At 43.0% G+C, this 21799-nt stretch overlaps 2 protein-coding genes and 1 long non-coding RNA gene across 9 annotated transcripts; 1 reads left to right on the forward strand and 2 right to left on the reverse strand.

Annotated features, from left to right (window-relative positions):
* Positions 1 to 74: 74 nt before the first annotated feature.
* LOC130526011 (uncharacterized) lies at positions 75 to 1253 on the reverse strand. Its single transcript, XR_008950637.1, has 2 exons — positions 1071 to 1253; positions 75 to 917 (listed from the first exon to the last, which is right to left on the reverse strand). It is a non-coding gene; the product is annotated as an uncharacterized LOC130526011 (long non-coding RNA).
* adamtsl2 (ADAMTS-like 2) lies at positions 1245 to 15336 on the forward strand. 5 transcript variants are annotated; one of them, XM_057033335.1, is made up of 20 exons: positions 1245 to 1390; positions 4153 to 4192; positions 5323 to 5428; positions 6887 to 7029; positions 7142 to 7217; positions 7530 to 7632; positions 7942 to 8087; positions 8294 to 8417; positions 8529 to 8609; positions 8734 to 8909; positions 9019 to 9322; positions 9873 to 10236; positions 12019 to 12122; positions 12363 to 12489; positions 12558 to 12771; positions 12841 to 12996; positions 13292 to 13462; positions 13555 to 13734; positions 13816 to 13960; positions 14104 to 15336. In XM_057033335.1, the coding sequence occupies exons 3-20, from the start codon at positions 5330 to 5332 to the stop codon at positions 14229 to 14231; spliced, it is 2841 nt and encodes a 946-aa protein (XP_056889315.1). In that variant the 5' UTR covers positions 1245 to 1390; positions 4153 to 4192; positions 5323 to 5329; the 3' UTR covers positions 14232 to 15336. The 5 variants fall into 5 exon arrangements, with proteins under 5 accessions (XP_056889315.1, XP_056889317.1, XP_056889316.1 ...); XM_057033337.1 differs by lacking the exon at positions 4153 to 4192 and having other exon boundaries at positions 1257 to 1390; positions 6890 to 7029; XM_057033336.1 differs by lacking the exon at positions 1245 to 1390 and having other exon boundaries at positions 1446 to 4192.
* A 666-nt stretch (positions 15337 to 16002) lies between these two features.
* LOC130526009 (protein FAM163B) lies at positions 16003 to 20954 on the reverse strand. Of its 3 annotated transcripts, none has more exons than XM_057033342.1 (4): positions 20672 to 20954; positions 20463 to 20596; positions 18462 to 18577; positions 16003 to 18305 (listed from the first exon to the last, which is right to left on the reverse strand). In XM_057033342.1, the coding sequence occupies exons 3-4, from the start codon at positions 18552 to 18554 to the stop codon at positions 17862 to 17864; spliced, it is 537 nt and encodes a 178-aa protein (XP_056889322.1). In that variant the 5' UTR covers positions 18555 to 18577; positions 20463 to 20596; positions 20672 to 20954; the 3' UTR covers positions 16003 to 17861. The 3 variants fall into 3 exon arrangements, with proteins under 3 accessions (XP_056889322.1, XP_056889323.1, XP_056889321.1); XM_057033343.1 differs by adding an exon at positions 18930 to 19018 and having other exon boundaries at positions 20463 to 20954; XM_057033341.1 differs by having other exon boundaries at positions 20463 to 20954.
* Positions 20955 to 21799: the final 845 nt, after the last annotated feature.

Here is a 21799-nt window from a genome sequence, read left to right on the forward strand (position 1 = left end):
TCTTAGTTAAAAAAAAAAGAAGAAAGTCATCGTCATGAGAAGGACACATTTCCACATAATGTACAGCAAATGTGTTTAGTTCATTTGTTTTATTTCATGCACTTAGACACATCTATGACTGGATAAAAGGCCAATGTGATGGTTAAAAAGTTTTCTTTTCAACAATCCCACAATGACAGTCTCAGAAAGGCGAGTTTAAACAGACTGAAAAGACGATATCCAGATATGGTGGAACCACTGCTGGAAACTTGCAGGGGTGATGATTAATAGTATAAGAAACAAGCCAAAAAAGAAGTAAAACATACCATTCTGATGCATCAACGAGAACAATTAGCTCCCCTTTTCCTCCATTCATGTCTGAAAAAATACATGGCCACGTTCAGGTCTGCATCGTTTTCAGGATTATTGTGACGGTAGGATGACATCAATGTAATTTCAAGCCATTTAATTAGAAATAAATGAAATAAAAAGACAAGAAAATGACTTGTGTTGTTTGGTCCCTGTCCGGACATTAGTAATAGATACGACAGCTAACAGTCATCAATGATAAAGTATGCTATGCTATGTCAAAGAACGATAATAGCAAAAATTACAAATCTCTGGCTATTATAGGTACATTTAAAGCATATGGTTTGCAGCTATAAAATAGCTAAAAACTACTGGCTGCAATGTGTAAATGTGTAAGTCAAATATTCTCCTCTCATTCAAAACATTGTGGATTTAAAGACACAACCTGGGATTGAAAGTGATGTTTCCACCCTGAGCTGGGCAAATGAGACTGGAATTATGATGTAATTACACTCTGTCTCTCTCCATCCTGTCTGTCTGTCTGTCTGTCTGTCTGTCTGTCTGTCTGTCTGTCTGTCTGTCTGTCCGTCCGTCCGTCCGTCCGGTTCTTCTCATGATACTTTTCCTCCCTACAACAGGTTCATGAAGAAAGATGGATGAGAGACATGTTTAAAGGGGATAAAGATAAAATCATGCAGAGTTTATACTTCCACAGAACTCCTTTAACAGTAACAAAGTAATGAACCCACTCAGCCGGGGTTTCTCCTGTTCAAGCATCCCACCTTCTCGTCCCTCTGCTGCTCCTGCCGGCTGAGGTGGTGGTGGAGGAGGGGGAGGAGAAGGAGGAGGAGGAGGAGGAGGAGGAAGAGGGATGCAGGGAGAGCACACCTTACCTCCCTCCCTTTCTTTTTCCTCCCTCTGTCTGTCTCTTGCTCCTTCCTCACTCCACAGCGACAGCAGCACTCACCAACGAAACACCACTGGTTGCTGGCACAGTAACACACACATTCACACACAGTCACACACACATATACACATATGAACACACTTTGAGAGGCATCCTCACTAAAGGCAGAGACGCCCTTGGACTGCTGAAGGCGAGGTGAGTGTGTGAATATTTGAAACCTCCTCTTTGTGCGTGCGTGTGTGCATTTGTGCATGTGTGTGCATTTGTGCATGTGTGTGTGCGTATGTGTGTGTGCGTGTGTCAGAGATTGTGTACGTTTTTTGTAATGTGTTTTGTAATTTAGGTTGTGTGCATGGGTTTGTGTGGCTGTATGCCTGTTGACAATTTGTAGGATTGCATATCCCAGTGTGGTTTTGATTTGCACGGTGTGAGCTTGTGCCTGCGTGCGTGTGTGTGTGTGTGCATGTGTGTGCGTGCGTGTGGGTGTGTGTGTGTGTGTGTTTTATGAGCTACATTCATGCCAATGAGACTTGTGATTTGCACTAGACCAAAACAAGTTCACAAAATAATGCTGACTCCCTTTCAGAAGTGTGTGTGTGTGTGTGTGTGTGTGTGTGTGTGTGTGTGTGTGTGTGTGTGTGTGTGTGTGTGTGTGTCTGTGTGTGGAGAGGCCCGTCTGGAAACTTGTCAGCTGTTGGGAGGTATGTGTGCTTATGTGAAATTGTGTGTATGTGCATGCATGAGTGAGAGAGTGAGAGAGAGAGAGAGAGGGGGGGGGAGGTAGCAGTGAGGTAGAAGCTGCTGCTAGTTGTCAAACTGTAGTTTTTGGTTGTTGCGGTTCTAAACTGTTGCAGAAATTTCACAGAGTAAAATTTCACTTTAGCTGTCAGCTTCCACATTTAGTCTCTGAAAACTCTTGACTTGATATTAGAGATGCATAAAATACATTCACATGCTAAAATATTGGGCCAATAAAGGGGGACATATGCTTGGTTACTACAGTAATCGCATTAATGTAAAGAAAGTTGAAATCGATTATCACTTTATGATATTAAGAGATTATTCTAAACTTAAAAGTACTTGTGACACATAAACTGCTAAACTGGAGCATAAAATTGAACATTTCATGAACTGCACTGAACATCGCTAACAGACTCCTTTACATGAAGTATGGAAGTGTTCCCTCAGTTTATTTCAAATTTTATCTTTAAAATGAAAACTTTAAACATGAATCACCTGATTCTACTTTCCCTGCCTTGAAGAGCAGGTCCATAAATCGGTCAGAGTTGAGTGCAAGCGCTCTCTCCTGGCTCCTGTTTGCAGATGGGCCAGCTGAACTCTCTTGACCTCTCTTCAACTTCTCAGACTGCTCTGTTTATTCGTCTCGGTCTTGCGTAATCTTTCGTCATGATCATCTACTTTCTCTGTCCGTGTTCCCATCGAAGTGTCATGTCTATCTGCCTCCATTCAAAAGTCTGTGGAGGATATGATCTAATTTCTCACGTTGCACTCACATATGAGAAGGCACATATGAGCTAACATCTACCACAGTCTTTTGTGCTTTGTGTGTTTTTCTAATGCAGGTTTTTTATGAGTGACACCAAAACACTCATTTTGGTGCCATTCATGGTAATAAGGGGCATAGCAGGGTTGGATTTCTAGTCAGAGACAGTGAACCACAACCTGTCAGAGGTGACATTTCAATATTTGTTTGGGCAATATTTATGTGGACTAGATATAAAACGGAATTTTGCACCCCTTCCATCCAGCAGATGATTGACTCATTACTACATTATTATTTTAGTGTAAACATGAAAATGTTTTCGTTGTCACAAGGAAGAACGATCACATTGGCCAACCATGCCTGACTGATATCATTAGATAATAAACCTCCAGTATTGGTCTGGAGCTAGCTCTACAAAAACAGTACAGAGAGGCCAGGGGCCCCGGTAACCCATCAGGGCAGGGATGGCATAACCTGCTTATTTTAATTACTGTGTCGGACCTGAGGGATGGGTGGGAAATTACAGTAAAGGTGAAGGGAAGTGAGAAAAAACACTGTTTGGACAAGCGAGTTTGAGTACGCATGATGACCATGTGAAAAGCCTGGGAAGGAAGCGATGCTTTTTTTTGGTTTTGTCTCATTTTTGATTTTAGATGTAGCGTAAAGTAGGGATGAGAGAATAAAAGAGGCGTAAAAGTGATGAGACGTGATGATGACATTGTACTACATGAGCCATTTAAAAACTTGCTTTCAAAGGCCAGTTCTGGTCCTGCAGCCAGACAAAATAAGGCTGTTGTAGGTAAAAAAAAAAAAGATCTGACAAACTGAAAGATGAAAATGGGAAAGCAACTACAGCCAAACACATGCGGTTAATGAAGGCGCATCGGTCATGTGTGGATGTGGGGATGTGGTGATGGACACAACAGTTTCAAACTGTCTTAGACTGTAACTGCTGTTGTAAGAAGGGCTCTTGACATGTTGCTGGTGGGGGACCAGCCCCAACACTACTAGAAAGTGTTTGTCTGCGTGCGGTTCTGAACACAACCATTTGTGATTTGCATGCCGTAGGTTCACGTGCTCAAAGTGAAGCATGAGCGTGGCCGGTGGGCAACCTGTTAGTCTCGGTGTCTGCGTACTCAGTCACGCCACCGGTTGAGTGTATACACACGGGCAGCTGTGTCTGAATGTCCGTCTCCACTCTCCATGTGTGTTTGGCAGCTGGCTGAGCTCCAGCTGTGTCTGGTGGGATAATGAAGTCCAGGTGCTGCTGCGCCGGCTCTAAGGCACCTGTCACCAATATTTAGCGCCAGAGAAATCCAGACTGCAAACAGGGCGAGACGAGATGTTTGCTTATTTTAACAAGGCTGCCTAACTGGACGCGAGGACATGGGATGAAGGCTTTCGTGGCATCTCTGTGGGTTGTACTCATCCATATATCTTCTGCTCTCCTCAGGTCTTGGCCGATTGAGACGTATCATCTTTGACAGTCAGAGGTATCCTGATGCTGCAGAGTGGACGGAAGGTCCTTTACTTTGGTGATAGATGGTGACATCACCTGCTTCGCTGCCATCTTTGCCTCAGCTGTCACTTCGGCATGTTCACCAGATGTTGGCGCATATCTGGAGTTAACAGGAAATGTCCAACTACTAATGGTAGCTGGGTGCATACTGCAAAGCCACAAAAGAAATCTGGCCCAGGGATGTTTGAGCAGGAGCACTTTGCAGACAGTCGGGATAAGTGCTACTCTGCACCTATAGGCTTGGGTTCTGTGTTACTTTGAATCAAAGGCTTCATTGAACTAAATTGGTGCATAGAACTACCTTCCTCAGGAAAAGGAGGGAACCTTTAAGTGCCCTCCTTTTCCTGTGAGTCTGCACCCGTTCATGTGAGCCTTTACATACAGACATCTACATTTCCTTTATAGTCTGAAGAGCCAAACAAAGGCCTACCTGTGCACATTTCTGGGAAACCTACCTTGGCTCCTCCAGCACATTGGGCCATTTCTAACTTGCATGGGCCCCTCCGCTGTCCAACTCTTGTCTCTCACACTTGTGCCTCCTGACTACCGGTTTGTTTCACCCCTCAAGCCCAGGCCAGGTCCACATGCTGCCAGCACATTTAAATACATGCAGCCGGCACCCTCTGTTCGGCTCTACATTGTCTTTCTTCCTTTGTGCCTCTGTTACACTTGTCATTTTTTTCCCTTTCGTCCTGCGTTTTGCTGACGTATTTGGAAACCTGAAAGTGCGTAAGAGGTTAGATTTGAAGCCCAGTTCACCTGATGCTTTATATGCACTCGCAAGGTTCAGCCCTAATTGAATCAAGGCAATAATGTGAGTCACAGAGGAGCTTTATAAACACTGTTTTAATGGGTGCAGTTATAGTGCTGTTGGACATTGGATGAAGTTCTTCTGGTCACCTCAGTGCATAAGAAACAGCCTCAGGCTCCAGGACAGATCGACATTGTTCATACTGTAAACAGTCAGCAGTTGATCCACGTTCATCTTTGTTACCAGCAGACCTTCTGACAGATAAAAAGTTTTTAAAATAACTTTTTTCTGACAAATAATAAGTTCTGTCTTGTAATGTACATTTCACATTCCCTTATTTTCTGATTCATTAGGATCAGGATGCGGTCATGGGAATTATTTGGAGAGAGCTGCGTGGTTCTGCTGGGTTTCCTGACCCTGGTTGTGTCTCTGGGGAACCTGTCCACCAGAGGGCCACAGGTATGCTGCACACCACAGAGGAACAATCTGCAAGTGCACTGGGAACAGTTCCATTGAAGATATCACACCCTAATGTCACTCGGCCAAACCTATTCGGACTGCAAGTTTAAAAGCGAATGTGAAATTAAATTCTAAGCCACATTTTCCCCTCTGCTTTGGTTTTCTATCTAATGTCTCTCTTTAGCCATCTCCTTGTTTCTCTCTCACTTACGCTCCCTGTCTGGTATTTCCAGTGTCTCTCATCCTTTTTCATGTCTGCTCTCTCTCACACCTTTGCAAGGAGCTCAGTGCACATTCCAGCGGTCACTCCGATGAATCTGTGTGAATAAAGGGACGCAGCCATCGGCCTAAATTATTGATGTTCCTGCACATCAGGAATGCGTGAAATCCTGACTGTCTTTACACTCTGGATTACAGGACAACACTGACGCTTATTTACTGTCATTCTCTTGGGTTCTGACACGCGCTGTTATGACAGTCCAAACATTTGCACAGCTGTTTTACTCAATGGAGTTAAAATCCTGCTAAAACCATTACGTATACTGGTCTGATGGTAATGTAACCAGCGCTATCACAATACTGAACTAGTGTTGTTTCCCTGGTGACTAGTACTGCCCTGACTTTAACAGACTTTCACAAAAAACACATAAAATTAAGATTAAAATGGTTAAATGTTCCCGGTGATTAAACTCTTAAGTGATAGCTGGGATTTCAACTGTTTTTGGAGTTATGGGCTCATAAGAAGTTACTGAAACTGAATGTGATGGAAATTCTGAGAGCCAATCAATAGACACGAGAATTTACAGAGTGATTCAGTCCAGGGAATGAAAGATCAATCCCAAACCTCTTAGTAGTCCTGGAAATAGTTGTCCACACAGTATACACACATAAATATGTTTACGTTAAAACATTTCAGTCCTTCTTTGTCAGCATATCCAAAAATTCAAGTACAGCACTTCCTCTGGTGTAATGTCGTAGTAAAGTTATACCGCTAAAGTTTTTTCCAAAGGCGATTGCAGTCATCAAACCCAGCTGTTTTTCCACTCGTTCATGTTTCAGCACAGATACACAACCTGGGTTGGTCTAAATGCCAGTCTACTCCCATTTCTGTTGTTGGGTTTTCACAAAAGGAGGAAGCTGCAGTGTTTCATCCACCTTGATGTCATTTGCTGTGTCTAAATTAGTTTCTGGGTTGGGTCATCTCATCCCATGAGGATACTGAGGCGCAGTTAACAGTTAAATTGCTAAAACAGACATATGGCTATCCTTATTTTTAGGTTTACGTAGTATTTCGTTATTTAAGCTGATATAATATTCTCTTTCCCAGAAAAATAATAAACAACAGAAGGTGCTCAACTAAAAGCAGACTATAAGATTTACTGCTGGCTGTTTGAAATGTAAAACACTACTGCTTTTATATTACTGACAAACTGTATGACTCTGCGTGTGTGTATTGAGGAGGATGGTGTGGCATCCAACAGTCTGGAGGAAGAACTGGAGGTGACCACGTACTGGTGGGGCGAGTGGGCCAAGTGGACAGCTTGCACTCGCACATGTGGTGGAGGAGTGATGACACAGGAGAGACACTGCCTCAAACAGAGGTCAGTCCGTCTGACTTCAAAATTACAAGCTGTTTCTCACAGCATATCCAAACGCGCGTGCTGTTATATCTTTAATATATTATTCCTCCAAATGTTTGTCTTTCACGTCTAGAAAGAAAGTTGTTGCTGGGAAGGACAATATGACCTGTACAGGAACTGCCAAGAAATATCATCTCTGCAACTCTAAGGTGAGTCACGGACTTCCAGTTAATTTGTCATCACTTTGTGTGACATCTTTATTAAAACAAACGCCTTCCCTCTGACTACATTGCTGACAGTACAGGACTGTGGTTGCGACCAGCACCCTCATCGACTGCCTGTAGTTCTTTGGAAAATAAGGCCAGTCGAGGTTCAGAGCAGTTGTGCATTCTCACAAACCTTTCCTAGCACAAATAAACACTCAAAAAGACTTTATTTGTACAACAGACTGTAAAACCGAGTCTTAACAAGTGTGGAAACAGACCTCATTTAATGGCCTGTGCTGTTTCTCTGTGCTGTAGGAATGCCCTGCCACTGGGAGGAGCTTCAGAGAGGAGCAGTGCTGGTCCTTCAACTCCCAGCTTTACAATGGAAGGAGTTACCAGTGGAAATCTCTGTATCCTGGTGAGAACACCCATAAAGGGTTCTGACTTTGACAACTCAGTAACACAAGTAGAATAAAGGTGACTGAGGTCATTTGCAGAGCTCAAATAACTAACGGGAGCAAAAGTATTTTGCTCCTTTTCACCTTCTAGTTTTGCTGACACAGCACATTCATGAGAAATGTATCTGCTTTCATACCTCATAAGCTCCAGCTGTCAGACATGTACAACTAGCAACTAGGAGATATTTAGGGAGATAATGTTAATATTGACACATTATATCAATACAAAGACTAATTCATGAAAACATCTAACCCATGCTCTTCTAAAGATGACTACGTTCACATCTCGAGTAACCCCTGTGACCTTCACTGCACCACCACTGACGGCCAGAGGCAGCTAATGGTCAAGGCTCGAGACGGCACGTCCTGCAAATATAGTAGTTATCGTGGCGTCTGCGTGGACGGTAAGTGTGAGGTGAGTCCTGCATCTTCCTTACTTTGTCCCTTTTTTCCACTACTTCATGTAGCCTGTCGAGTGTGTTTGAAATGAGTAAAATCCAAGAAAAGATCGCTGTAGCAGTAGAAATATGAAGATTCTTAGTTATCCAAGCCTTTTTAACCATGACGAAAAGTAAAAGCTTGAAAGAAAAAGAATATAGATGGCTTTTTTCCTCTCTCTAGCCGATCGGCTGTGACGGAGTTTTGTTCTCCTCCAACACTCTTGATAAGTGTGGGGTCTGCCAGGGAGACGGCAGCAGCTGTAGTAGAGTTGCTGGAAACTTCCGTCGTGTTGCCATGACTCTGGGTAAGCCCTAAGAGAAGGTTAAACGTCAGATATTTTCCAGAAAACAGACTACTACAATTCTTTCTGACACGTAACCTAAGATTCATTACTTTACTTTCACCTGTTGCCAAGGTTACTCTTTTATAACTCAAATCCCCGAAGGAGCATGGGATATCCAAATTATTGAGAGGAAGAAGTCAACTGATGTTCTAGGTGAGTCCTCACTGTCTGGTGCCATACATACAATAGAAGAACTCATAAGGCAATTACACTAGTTGTAGGTGTTCACTTGGACAACTGGTGTTTGCACCTCACAGGTTTGCGTTTCGTTTTTCAGCGGTGACCGACCAGGCAGGCAACTTCTTTTTCAACGGAGCCTATAAGTTAGACAGCCCCCAGAACTTTCACGCCGCAGGAACTGTCTTCAAGTACCGCCGGCCCATGGATGTGTATGAGACCGGGATCGAATATATTGTCGCCAAGGGCCCCATTGACCAGGCCATCAATATACTGGTACATTCTGCATCATTTACATATAACACAGGGTGTCTGAGTCTTCCAACTGGACAGGATAGAATATAATTCAGAGGCTGACATGGTTCTCCTTTTGCCCATCACACAGGTGTGGAACCAGAATGGACGTGCCCCATACATCACTTTTGAATATACTGTCCTACGAGACTCCCTACCGCCTGTTCCACCCCCGCCTGTCTATACTGGTGCAGACACCTCCGCTGGAGAGGTTTCTGTGGAGGTGGTGGGTCTGCTGGCCCCTAATAGCAGCATCTATGTTCAGGCGGCTCCCGAGGGCCATTTGGACTCCGGAGGTGGAGAAGTGCAAAAGGGCCAAGAAACTAATGAGGTGTATGAGGAGTCGGCAGCCATAGACTGTGACCGGGACGCAGCAGCCGCCCCAAAATACTCAGGTAGAGCTCGGAAAAATGTCGGCTCTCATTAGACTGTGTGAAAAAGTGTTTTAGTTCTTCAGGACCTGATGTCCTCTGAATCTTTCTTTGGGTTTACCTGGTTTGTTTTTTACATCTGAAACATTTTGCAAAAATGTCGGCAATGATACATTTTCAGCACTCAGGATTTCTGAAAAGTGCAGACACTGAATCATCAGGTTACAAGAGAAAGCAAATAACTGAGGCTTCCTAAATCTGTTTGAGTGCAGTATATTTTTCCAGAGCATGACTAACAACATAATAGTTAAAGACTGTTGTAGCTGATTGCTTTGAATGACAGAGGCATGACACTTAAGAGCCGAATTCATTGTGTTCCTTCCCACAGTACCTAGGACGAGGATGCAGCTGCAAAGAGACTCAGTCCAAGTTGAATATTAAATTACATTCTCAAGTGACCAATGAATGAGACCTACATTACAGATAGAACTTAAATAAATCAGTTTTCTCTCCAGGAAAACAGTTTGGGTTTTGTTGGGGTTTTTTCAATTTTTTTTCAATTTTTTTCCGCCAGAGAGCAACAGCAGTCACACAGGCAGCACTGCTAAGCCTGTACCTGTCGGTGGATCCCTGGATATGAGGCCAGATGCCCCAAATCTCATCTGGAGGGTCTTGCTGGGTGACCGGATTGGCCCCGATGAGCTGCTAATCAACATCTCAACCAATCAACTGCTCACAGAGGGAGACAGTTTCTTCTCAGCAGAGGTGGGACCAGCAGAGACTGGCCCGAGCAGCATGGAGATAGACGGGCCACTTGGCTTGAACGAAACACTCGAGTTTACCCTGGGTCGTAAGCGCAATGACAGCGGGGATGGTCCCTACCAGAACAAAACAGTGCAGAGCGGTGGTAGGCCCTCCAGCCGCTCCAACAGAACCAGGTAAGCAGAAGAAACAAAAAAAGAGTGGCTCTTCTCACTGATCCATTTACATTTGGAGTGATGAAAAGCAGCGTTCCTTCAGGCTGGATTAAGTCTGGACTGAATGTCTTCAGGTTAGTGTCACTCTGGGCCTGAATGTTCAGACATTGCGAAGCCCCTGGGTCTCTGCCGCTGGCTGAGACAAATATGCCGCTGGCAGCGAGCTGACTGGATGGCTTCAGCACCTTTCTTTTCAAAACTTTCTCAGCGAGACAATTGAAATACGGAGGGATAGAAAGCCAAATTGTAAAGTTAGCCAAGTAGCTATACAAGTAAGTGTACTGACAGGCAATAAAGCAGCAAGACAAGCCTATGGAATGGTAATAAAGCCCTTAGGCCCATCGGTACCAGACTGCTGTGCAGCTCACACCCCAGGACTTTTGGTGAATCAGTTTGGAGTTGTGCAGTCATCATGCACAGTCAGAGAGGACAGCTGATGGTGTTTAAGTCACTGTAATGATATTTTGAATCAGTGGATGTGTGCAGAAGAAATCAGCTGTGTGCTCATTAATAATTAGCTACACAAAAAATACTCTGGAGAACCATCTGCTTCTCTGAGCACCTTAGAGTTCGCATGAACAGACTCACATAACGTCCACCTCAGCTTCACTTAGATGTAACTAAGGCCTAAACTGACTGGTGACAGAGGTCCCCCCAATAGTGTTTGCTTGAAAACATGTCCATTGGCTTTCAACTGTAATGCTTAACACTACCCGGTTATCCATGACTTTGTTTCCGCCACAATGATGATAGCTGTTGCACAGACAGTTAGCTGTTTAACTTGTAGACACTAGAGGCGTAGGCGACAGCACGCCTCTGATGTAGCAACACAAACAAGGTCACACAGTACATTGTTGATGAAATATTTGAACAAATTGATATGAAAGCATGTATTAGAGGTCAGGTGGTTTAAACATACATACATATTTAGACATAGAAATATAGGACCTTAGTATAGGTGAGTAAATGGACAGAGCAGACAGGTGGACCTGATCCTTTTGTATAATGCATGTTAGTCTTCACTTGAAAAAAAATAAAGTTTTGGGGCCAGCAGCTATAAAACAGACTATCAGACACTCTCTCTCTTTCACTCTCTCCCTCAGACACACACACCCTTTCCTATGAGAGACAGGGAGGAGTGGAAATGAGCAGAGCACAGATGCACAGGTCACTGCCACACGTTGAAACAAATAATTCAAAGTTATTCGCTAGCAAAGTGAAAAAATATGATACAAAGGGGGAACGTGTGCTGTCAGACTAGTCTCCTCTTGGGAGAGTAATAATGTGCAGGAATCATTCTGGCTTTATATGGATGGATGCTGGCGTGGTACAACTTGAGGTGCCTGTGATTTTCAAATAAATGTCTGGCAGAGAGAATGAGCAGCATTATGATAAGAATGTGCACATGATTTTTATGTGATGTGAAATAAATGCATATCTGCCAGGTCTGTGAATCAGCTGGGAGGCTTTGAGGGTTTCTACCTACTGTATGAGTGTCTTTAAAATAATTTTGACTGAGAATCTATCTACAGTTATACTGTACACAGACTATTATTATTAGTATTATAAAATATTGAATAATAGGTATAATATATTGCTTTAACAGTGGCCATTTAATCTCTGCTGCAGTATATTGTACTGTGTGTGTGTGTGTGTGTGTGTGTGTGTGTGTGTGTGTGTGTGTGTGTGTTGTGTGTGTGTGTGTGTGTGTGTGTGTGTGTGCGTGCGTGTATTTGGTAACAGGGGGAATCAAAGATTGAACCAAAAGAACCTGAAGCTGAGTGCTGCTGACATGTATCGTTGGAAACTTTCCTCTCAAGAGCCTTGCAGCATGACCTGCTCTATAGGTGCGCACACACACACAGACACACACACACGAACACACACACACACGTACACAAGTACCTGTTACATATGAATTTATGAAACTGAATCCTAAAGATTTAGTGTTCCCAAAAACGTATTCTTAAGCAACCACATAAACTTTATATCTCAATGTATTTGTCCATTTTCTCCTAGTACAACACTTCCAGTTTCATTCTCTTTTCATGTCACACACAAATGTCTGCTTTCTGCTCACTGTACAGGAATCTCAAAGTCCTTCGTCACATGTATTCGCTACGACGGTGTCGAGGTCCATGACATGTACTGTGACGCTCTGACCCGGCCTGAACCAGTCCACGACTTCTGTATTGGGAGAGAATGTCAGCCCAGGTGGAATCCACTAGGAAAAACTGACATACCCTGAAAGGTCCTTGAGGTAATGATGTGCTTGTGCTCAGGTGGGAGGCAAGCAGCTGGAGCGAGTGCTCCAGGACCTGTGGGGAGGGTTTCCAGTTTCGTCAAGTTCGTTGTTGGAAGATGCTTTCACCGGGCCTGGACAGCTCAGTCTATAGTGAACTCTGCACCCTGGCCGACCTGGAGAGGCCTATAGAGAGAAGACCCTGTAAGAGCCCTGCCTGTGGTCCACAGTGGGAGGTGGCAGAGTGGACTGAGGTATGAGCCATCTCTGATAATTTCCTCTGCAGACAATAAATCACATAATCTCTTTGCACCTCCGTCCAGTGTCCTGCTAAATGTGGTCGCAAGGCCCAGGTGACCCGTGATGTCCGGTGCTCTGATGAGACCAGACCGTGTGACCCAATGGCCAAACCACCAAACATCAAAAACTGCACGGGTCCACCCTGCGAGCGCCACTGGACCATGTCTGAGTGGGGGCCTGTGAGTGTGTGTTGTCATTGCTCAGCTTTTTTTGTTTTTTAGCTTGTAAATCGTTTCTTGAATAATGGATTAGCATTCATGAAACGTCCAAACTGTGAAAAAAAGTGTAAAATTTTTTTTATTCAGATTACCAGCTGAGCTTATTTTTTAAGGGTGGGATTTGTGACCCGGCATGTCCCAACCCAGTGCTCGAGAGCTCTGATCCAGCAGGGTTTTCTGTTCTCCCAGGCAGAAAACGGCTGTCCTGAAGGCAGGTGAATGCCCTGATTTTGACCTTTAACCTGCATTGTTGCAGTGCTCGGGGTCATGTGGCCAGGGGAAGATGATGCGTCACGTGTACTGTAAGACCCCGGAGGGCCGCGTTGTTCCCGACAACCAATGTGCTGTTGAAAACAAACCTCTGGCCATCCACCCCTGTGGGGGGAGAGACTGTGCTCCAAACTGGCTGAGCCAAGAGTGGGAGAGGGTAACAGACATTTATGTTTTCTTACACATTTAGGTGTAGATGTGGAGCAACAAAGCACAGTAGCAGCATAGAACAAAATATTTTCTCCACAGTGCAACACAACTTGCGGTCGTGGCGTGAAGCGAAGGGTGGTCCTGTGCGTGGGCATTAGCGGAGGAAAGTTTCAGATGTTCGATGAGGAGGCGTGCGGAGGCAGTTTGACTAAACCTGAAGGGGAGACCACCTGCTTTGAGAGGCCGTGCTTCAAATGGTACACCACCCCCTGGTCTGAGGTGAGGTCAGCACGGCACACTCACTCCATGCTTCCCGTTTCCCCAGTTGTGTGTCAAGCTTGTGCTCCCGTACGTCCTCAGTGCACCAAGACGTGCGGTGTGGGTGTGAGGATGAGGGATGTGAAATGTTACCAGGGCAGGGAGCTGGTCCGAGGCTGTGACCCACTCACCAAACCGGTGTCCAAACAGACCTGCACCCTGCAGCCCTGCCCCACTGAGCCACCAGGTAACCTTCAACATTCCTTCAATAAGTCCCAATTGTATCACGGTTTATCCGTCTGTAATTGAAATGGCTGGACTGTGGTGATGGTTTGACCCACTGCTGAAAAGTGTCGCCATGAACTGCATCACATGTTCCTTGTGTCCCAGATGAGAGCTGCCAGGATCGTCCCTCTACCAACTGTCTGCTGGCGCTGAAGGTCAACTTGTGCAGCCACTGGTACTACAGTAAAGCCTGCTGCCACTCGTGCCGAGTGGTACGACCTCCCACCTCCTAACGTAGGACTGCACAACCTCTCCCACCACCCTGACTCTAACTTAAGCTCCAGGAAAGAAACATGTACATTTAGGGACATGAACTGTGTCAGCATGACAAGTCAACTTGAAGCTTTTTACCTCTTTGACCGACACAGGGGTTTTTCCAACTGATTTGACTGTTTTAAAGACGGAGTTTTTCTTTTTTTCCTTTTGGCCGTATCTTCTAGTTTAGCTCCTTTTGACGCTGCAGCTACTCACACTCCATCACAGCATCACAGAGCTCCCGTCATTGGATGAGAAGTTGAGTTAACACTGACATGAACCATCATCTGCATTTGTGAGCTGTTGTTGGGTTGATTAACATCAAACAAAGGAGAGTTTTAAGTACTTTCTCCACCGAATATACTGCATGATGAGAATATTTAAGTACTGTTTATGAAATGTTATTTAAGTACATTTTGATTTGGTTTCTGGCATGTCAGCAGCTTGGTGCCCCGCCAGTAGCCCTGCAGGATACAGAACCATATTTATTAGTCATATTTACATTTACTGCGACGCTCCTGATGCCAACTGATACTTATTCATCAGGAAACCTGATGCCAGCACTAGTCTATGTATGAGACGGAGGAAGAAAAGTGTAAAAACACAGAATGGAACATTCCTGACACTTGAAGTATGTTTTATATTTAGACTTGTACATGTATGTCTCTTTTGTAATAATCTGTGTACTTTTTATATACCTGAGAAGCCCAGCTATTGCGGTAAAATGTCAGTGTTGTAAAGCCTTCAACACGACACAGTTGCATCTTTCGTATGTGTGCACGTCACATCTGTACACACAGGCTCAGGAGGGGAAGCGAAACCTCGACGTGCTTCAAAACCACTTTAACCAAGTGTAACCAGGTGTGTTTGTGGCTATATATATTTTTTCCTACCAGGTGGAAATCTGACCAGAGCAGAAGTGTGATGCTGTACCATTTATGAAAATGTAAAGCTGGAGCATATCTGTGACCTGCAAACACAGCTGGGCTAAACCAATACCTCTTTGTACAAAATTAAGTGAGGGAATTTTGTACTGATGATAATTACTGACTTCTATTACAATTAAATTACAGTGGAAATGAATTTGTCCATTGATAGTCATTAATGCTCACTCCATGATTTTGTTCAGTAATGTTTTGTCAGCACAGAACCTCAGGTTGGCATGGTGATGCAGTGGTTAGCGAAGGATTGGGGTTTGATCCCAGCTCAGGTCTTTGTGGAGTTTGCACATCTGTGTGCATTTTCTCTGGTTGATCTGGTTTCTTCCCACTGTCTAAAATAAAACACATTAGAAGGCAACTAAATAGCCCATTATGTGGATGATAAACCTTATTTTCTGACCAAAAATACCAGGGCATACTGGATGTTTGGCAATCAATTTACTTTCATTTAACCAGATTTGGCCAACACTTATGCAAGCTGATGTTTGATTTAATAACGTTGTGAGGTGTTTGATGTAACAAAATGAGGCTTTTGTCAGTTTGTTGGTTGAACAGTTGAAGGGAGATCGTAATTTGTTCCAGAAATGGGTCTTTTGTTAAAACCTGTAAAATTGCTGGTTAAATTCAACGAGAGCAGATGTTGCTTGGCGATTGTCTCCCCCTACTGGTAAAAAGGAGACAAAAACGTTAAATTACCGTTAATTTTCCCTTTCCAGACATTTTTATCTTGCATTTTTTGGATTCCCACTCAGTTTATGGCCTGAAATGATTAGTGAAGGAGTTCATAACTTCCAAAATTGCCACAATATAATGGATAAAACAGTCATCAGAACTTTAGTTTATTTCCATTTAGCAGCAGATTAGTACATAAATTGTAGCAACATTAAACTGGTTTCACAGTATCATAGGATTGATCATGTAAGCATCACGTACATTTGCTCATATATCTCCTTCAGGAAACACTAAACTATCTAATTTAATGACTCGAATACACAACATAATTTTTAAATCTGAAAATATGACTTTTTTTAAATTCACAGATAAATTTTAACTTGATTGGTTTTGGGATAGTTGGAACAATAATCTTCTGCTTTAAAACACCAGCAACAGTATTTTTACAGGAGCTCAGAACAATAATCACAGTCGTTGGTTCATTGAACTCCTCAGAAAAGCCCTTTTAAATGAGATTTATTTTCTGCATCACAGTTTAAATACCTGCAAACATCTTAACTGCCTGAGCCACACTTTTTTTTCAAAATTAATTTTTCTAACAAAGATAAATCTGTTATTTTAAAGAGCTATTGGTTTAGGGTTCTTTATTCTTTAATCCTTAAATGCAACAGAAAATGTAACTTAATTTGGCTGAAGTCAAATGTTCTCAATAACACATATTAACATACAAATTCCTAACACACTCTTGGGTTTTTCAATGGGATTAAACAAAGTTTCTGATTTCAAACTGCTTTTCTTGTGTCAAAATTTAAAAATCAACCAATCAAGCATGACTGTACAGTGTGCGTCTGTTTTAGTTTAGTTTTCTTAGCTAAATCATAAAGGTTGAAAGGCATTCTTTTATGTACTTCAGACTCTTTTAGACCTTTAAAGTCACCTGTACAGCCATTCAGCTTACTAGACAATAATTTGTTGACAGTATTTGGCTCCTGTGTGTGGAGGAAATAAATGTGAATAACTAAAGGTAGAGTTGTTGCATGAGAAAACACATTTCAGGAAGTTTTCCATTAGGGATAGTACAGGAAATGCTCACTGTCCAGTGGTAAAAGGTGGGTAATTCGGTTCTGTGAATGCAGAGATTGGGTCAGCTTGAACAGAGTCCAACATAAGTTTTGTGTCCTCCAAAACTAGTGAGGTGGTGAAAGGTTTAGAAAATATCTTCAACCAATCCAATAAAAAGACCCATGGTAACGCCATTAAAAGTTTTTTAGTCACATCAAAAAACACAAGCCAAATGCCTCCCAAATTGGTCCACAACAGTTTGAGTTATATTTGTAAGACATATAATATGTACAAACTTTCTGGCTAAAAATTCAGATATTATTCTAATGCCCCAGTGGCCACATGTGGCATTGCAGCTATGATTCCATAAAAGTGTTTAAAACTGTTGATAGACACCTGAATAATTGGTAAACAGTACTAATTATTGGCAGATTTCTGGATCTTTTTAAAGTCTATGTTACTGTAAATAATGAGTTTACGAATCCAACACAATGGCATCTTCTTTGGGCCCAGCAGAAGCTGATGGGCAGCTTTAGAAACAGAACAAAAGGGATGAAGGAAATATTTTTACTGGACTTATTAGAGGTCTATCACAGATTTACTGAACAATAATCAGCAGTTGTCCCTTTTAAGTGCATTTAAACAAACATAATCTGTGCAACATTTAACCTACTAACAAACCATGAAATGATATGATCTAAAACACACACAGGATATTATTATTAGTTGACTAACTAGTTGTCCAATAATCATCACAAAATGATCATTTTTTAATCCAGAATTAATAAAGTCATTTCTGGGTGTTTACAGAAAACGGCTGTGCAGATGCTGACCTTCAGCCTCCAGCTTCTACAGCCTTCAGTGCTGCAGTATGGCTGCAGCCGGAATGATTGTGATATTTCAGCGTGTCTGCCTGCTCCACACTCGGCGCCCTTACACATCCGTGCTGATGCTGTTGTTCACCACCCCCCTCGTGCCGCCAGAGCGGATGAGATTAAGCTTGTGGTACAAGCTCGCCAAGTCCACGGGCAGTTCCAGGTCCTCCTGGTGAACAGTTCTGTAGCTGATCCGGCGGCCACCATTGCACAGGCGCTCCGGGTGCTGCAGGTAAAAGGGCAGCGAGCAGCGAGCGCAGGATGGGCAGAAGGCGTGCGAGCGCTGGCACCTGCGTGGTGGCGGCGTTGGGGAGAAGCTGGCCGGCCCGTTGGCCTCGGTGAGGAAGGTGGGAGGGTAGGTCTCTGGTTCATCACTATAGTGATCTGGTGTCGGCGGCGTAGGGGGAGCTGACAGAGCCAGGGGGCGGGTCGGCGACATGGTGGCAAACTCTGGTTCCTCCTCTTCCCCCTTTTCAGACTCCTCCCTCTTACAGCAGTAATACTGGAATTTGGTGACAGTGAGGGAAAATTAATATCAGAGTTTGGCTTGTTTGGCTTTTGGTGATGTACAGAAACTTCATAACTTTAGGCTAAACACAAAACTTTAAATGCAAACCAAAATGGCTGAAAGTCAGCTTGACAGGAAGACAGTTCATACCTGCAACCTACATAAACACAGTACAGCGACGATGGTCAGTAAAATGACTGTAGCCAGAATTCCCCCTGCAATGACCACTGTCCCGGCTGACATTCGAAATCTTCTCCATCAACAGCCTGCAGGAAGAGGAGCAGGAAGAGCGCCACCAACAGTTACAGAGGTGACACAACATCTGATTATGGCAAAATGTCACCATTCCATCACGTTTCATCTCTTGAGTTTGTTGAATCAATAAGAGTTTATCGCTCTATGCAGATGACGCCATTCTCTTTGTTACAGTATGTCTCCATGTTGCACACAGCTTCACCTCCTCCTTAATTATGAGGCCCAAAAAAACAATACGTGTTTCATATCGGTGGTCTGTATACACTGAAGAATGTATAGTGCAACAGAAGGTCACAAACACTATAAACACATCTCATTATTACTTTACCCACTGACAATATACTCAGGTCTCTGTTTAGCTACCTGAAGTCCATTAGCCATATGCATGTTTCAGCTGACGCCTGAGTTCTCCCAAATCCACTCTCCAACCTGCCGAGCTGTAGCCTCCAGGGCTGTTGAGGATGAAAATATCATTTTGCTTTAATAAATTAGATCAGTTTCAGAATTTCTGACCTCAGATGTCAATTTATTTACAAGTTTGGGGAGTGGAGAGGAAGAAAAGTACTAGTGGCCTGGAAGAATGAGACCAGAAACGAGCTCTTAAATAATAATAAATATTAATTAAAATAATAATCCATTATTTTATCAAAAGAGAAAGAGACTAAATATTCCATTATTCATTTTGCTTCATGTTTAATACAAAGCAATACTATCTTATACTGTACAGTATGTGTTTTTAATGCTGCCCAGATGCTGCTGCAACCAGAATTCAATGAAATGACCAACACATTCAACAGTGAAGGCAAGGGTTGAGGGAATTCAAACAGTTCCTCTGTAGCCTTCTGAATACACTGGCATCCGTTGTGTTCGGGTGTGCACCAGTGCCACCAGTAGCTGCCAGAGGAGGATAAAGTGTAAAGTTAGAAGCTGCAGTCCATCTTCCCACTGTGTATCAAGCAGACATGTTTGAGTGACATGTGACTGAGATAGAAGGTGTGGTGACTAGCATGTATAAGAGCACAGTTAGCATCTTTCCTGAAGGAGTCGAGGATGGCTGCACCCCATCACATCAGGTGACAGAGACCAGAACAGTTTCTTTTATCATTTGCTGCTGCTGGAATAGACACAAAAAACCCACAGGAAAGTGACTGGGAAGGGCTTCACATTCAGAGGTCAAGATCCCTCCATTCATAAGGCGTGTTTACTTGGACCCCAGTGTGTTGGAAACTACAGCGTAATTGAAAGAAATTTAAATAACTCCTGCTCATTGAATAATAACAGCATAGATTTTAAACGTGCTAATTTGCAATATAAACTTTTCTGTTAGTGAGTCTCCTGCCCAACACAGATCAATGTTTTTACACAATCTTGGCCGCTGCTGTTAACGACGGGAGTCTCTATTTTTGTTTTTATCCAAAACATCCATAAAGGGGTGAGGTCTACTCCACTGTTAAACCAGTATCGACCTTAAAACGGCGGCGTCGTCAGTAGTATTTTTTTTTAGCTTTAATTTGTGAAATCGGTAAATATTTAGAGTGTGACGGTTATTTTAGTGGGGGGACAAATCAACGATTAAAGTGCCTGTTTGCTCCGAGGCTGCGCGTCGAGGCGGTTTCTGTGCGCAAATTTACGCATCAACTCAACGTCGAAAACCATCAGTTTGTTCCACTTTTCATCGAGTTAATTACACACCTGCAGCTTTAATTGCGATTTTTCATCCTAAATCTAAACTGCTGTTTTATGTATGCATCATTTACTTATGACAGTAGTCAAAAATACACCGACTGTTTCATGTAGAAATCGTAACCAAATTAAACGTAAATAAACTTTAAAAATGTTTCGCTGGTCCAAAATCTTTTCACTGGTCTTCGGTCACCCGGTACCGGATCATCTTACCCATCACATTAGATGCTGGATCACTCCTTGGCGGCACCTCCGGATCGAGGCGCGCCGCGGTTTGAGGGCAGAGGTGGAGGCTCTTCGGATTTGGAGAGCGGTTTCAGTTCGGAGAGGTGTGACCAAATCTGTCACTGGAGAAAAACAAAATAGTGATTACATCCAGACGGGCTGACGGCCCCAAAAAAGAGAAAAGCGTCGATCTTTACAGGGGAAGGAGCGAATCTGTTCACGTTAATTCTACACGGATTTGGATAAATTGCTCCTCTGCGTCCTCCAGGTGTTCTACTTCTCTCTTCCAGACCAGCGTGTAGCTCTTCTAGTTCTCCAAATCAACAAAAATCCCAAATGTTGTTATATTTGAAATCCAGGTGCTCAGTCGATAAAGGGAGCAGATGTGATCCAACGAGCTGCTCCTTTAGGTAATTAATTGGAGGACGCGTGTGCGCTCCATCGTTCCGGTTTCTCCGCGCGCGTCTGTGAAGCAGCGCGTGCATTTGGATGACTTCACTGGATGTGGCCGCGCGTCATGGCAGCACGCGAGGCAAAAAAGAGAAAAGAATTCACCTGACACGGCTTTTATCCTTCATCAATTCAACAGATTCACTTCTTTTAGTTAATTAATGAAAAATGACAGTCTGGTACATATTTTTTACATATTTTCATAGTTTTTATGCCTTCAATCACATTTTTCTGGAGATGTGATGTGACTCAACTGAAATAAAACTAAAGTTCAGGTAACATTTTAAAGTTGAGGGTTCACAAATCCTTGTATTCTTACTATAGCACTAAAGATAAATAAGTTATTGATTAATTGCTGTGCAAGAATCCCTAAATGTCAGCATCAAGATACACATAAAGTCCAAGATTTAATGGAAAAAGTCAAATCATTTATGTTTTTATAGTTTTCCTCATTCTTGCTCCTTGTTATTCTTTCTTTGCATTTTAATTTGTCATCAAGACTCCATTTTTTTTTCCTTCATGGGGCTGAACAAAAAACATTCAGTTTAAAGTTCTTTAAACAGATTAAATCAAGCTGAGCTGTTAGTCATTCATCCATATCACCTGGAGTTTGTTCTGTACCAAAGGATTTTTTGAGTGTTGTTAGATTAAACATACACATTTACAGACGTGGATGAAAGAGACGTCTGTGTAGTTAAGCACTGCTCTGTTGGCCTCTTCTCTCTCTTTGCAGCGCTTGCATCAGGGAAAGGAGAGCCTGGTGGAGGCAGTGAAAGAAAAGATCTTATTGTGTGAATTATTTAAAGGATGAAGCAGGCTGAGATTCCACCATATTGTACAGACAAGAGTGTGTAATATTAATGATGCTGGAGGTT

This window comes from Takifugu flavidus, chromosome 5 (assembly GCF_003711565.1).
Source record: "Takifugu flavidus isolate HTHZ2018 chromosome 5, ASM371156v2, whole genome shotgun sequence".
Classification (NCBI taxonomy): domain Eukaryota; kingdom Metazoa; phylum Chordata; class Actinopteri; order Tetraodontiformes; family Tetraodontidae; genus Takifugu; species Takifugu flavidus.

What these genes read in the sequence shown, in the direction of transcription:
- LOC130526009 (XM_057033342.1), bottom strand. Translation starts at nt 18,554, where the DNA reads ATGTCAGCCGGGACAGTGGTCATTGCAGGGGGAATTCTGGCTACAGTC. An exon ending in TGTGTTTATGTAGGTTGCAG is followed by an intron (nt 18,306 to 18,461) that starts GTATGAACTGTC and finishes ACCAAATTCCAG; the next exon opens with TATTACTGCTGTAAGAGGGA.
- adamtsl2 (XM_057033335.1), top strand. Translation starts at nt 5,330, where the DNA reads ATGCGGTCATGGGAATTATTTGGAGAGAGCTGCGTGGTTCTGCTGGGT. An exon ending in GCGTGGACGGTAAGTGTGAG is followed by an intron (nt 8,088 to 8,293) that starts GTGAGTCCTGCA and finishes TCCTCTCTCTAG; the next exon opens with CCGATCGGCTGTGACGGAGT. An exon ending in TGAGCCAAGAGTGGGAGAGG is followed by an intron (nt 13,463 to 13,554) that starts GTAACAGACATT and finishes TTTTCTCCACAG; the next exon opens with TGCAACACAACTTGCGGTCG.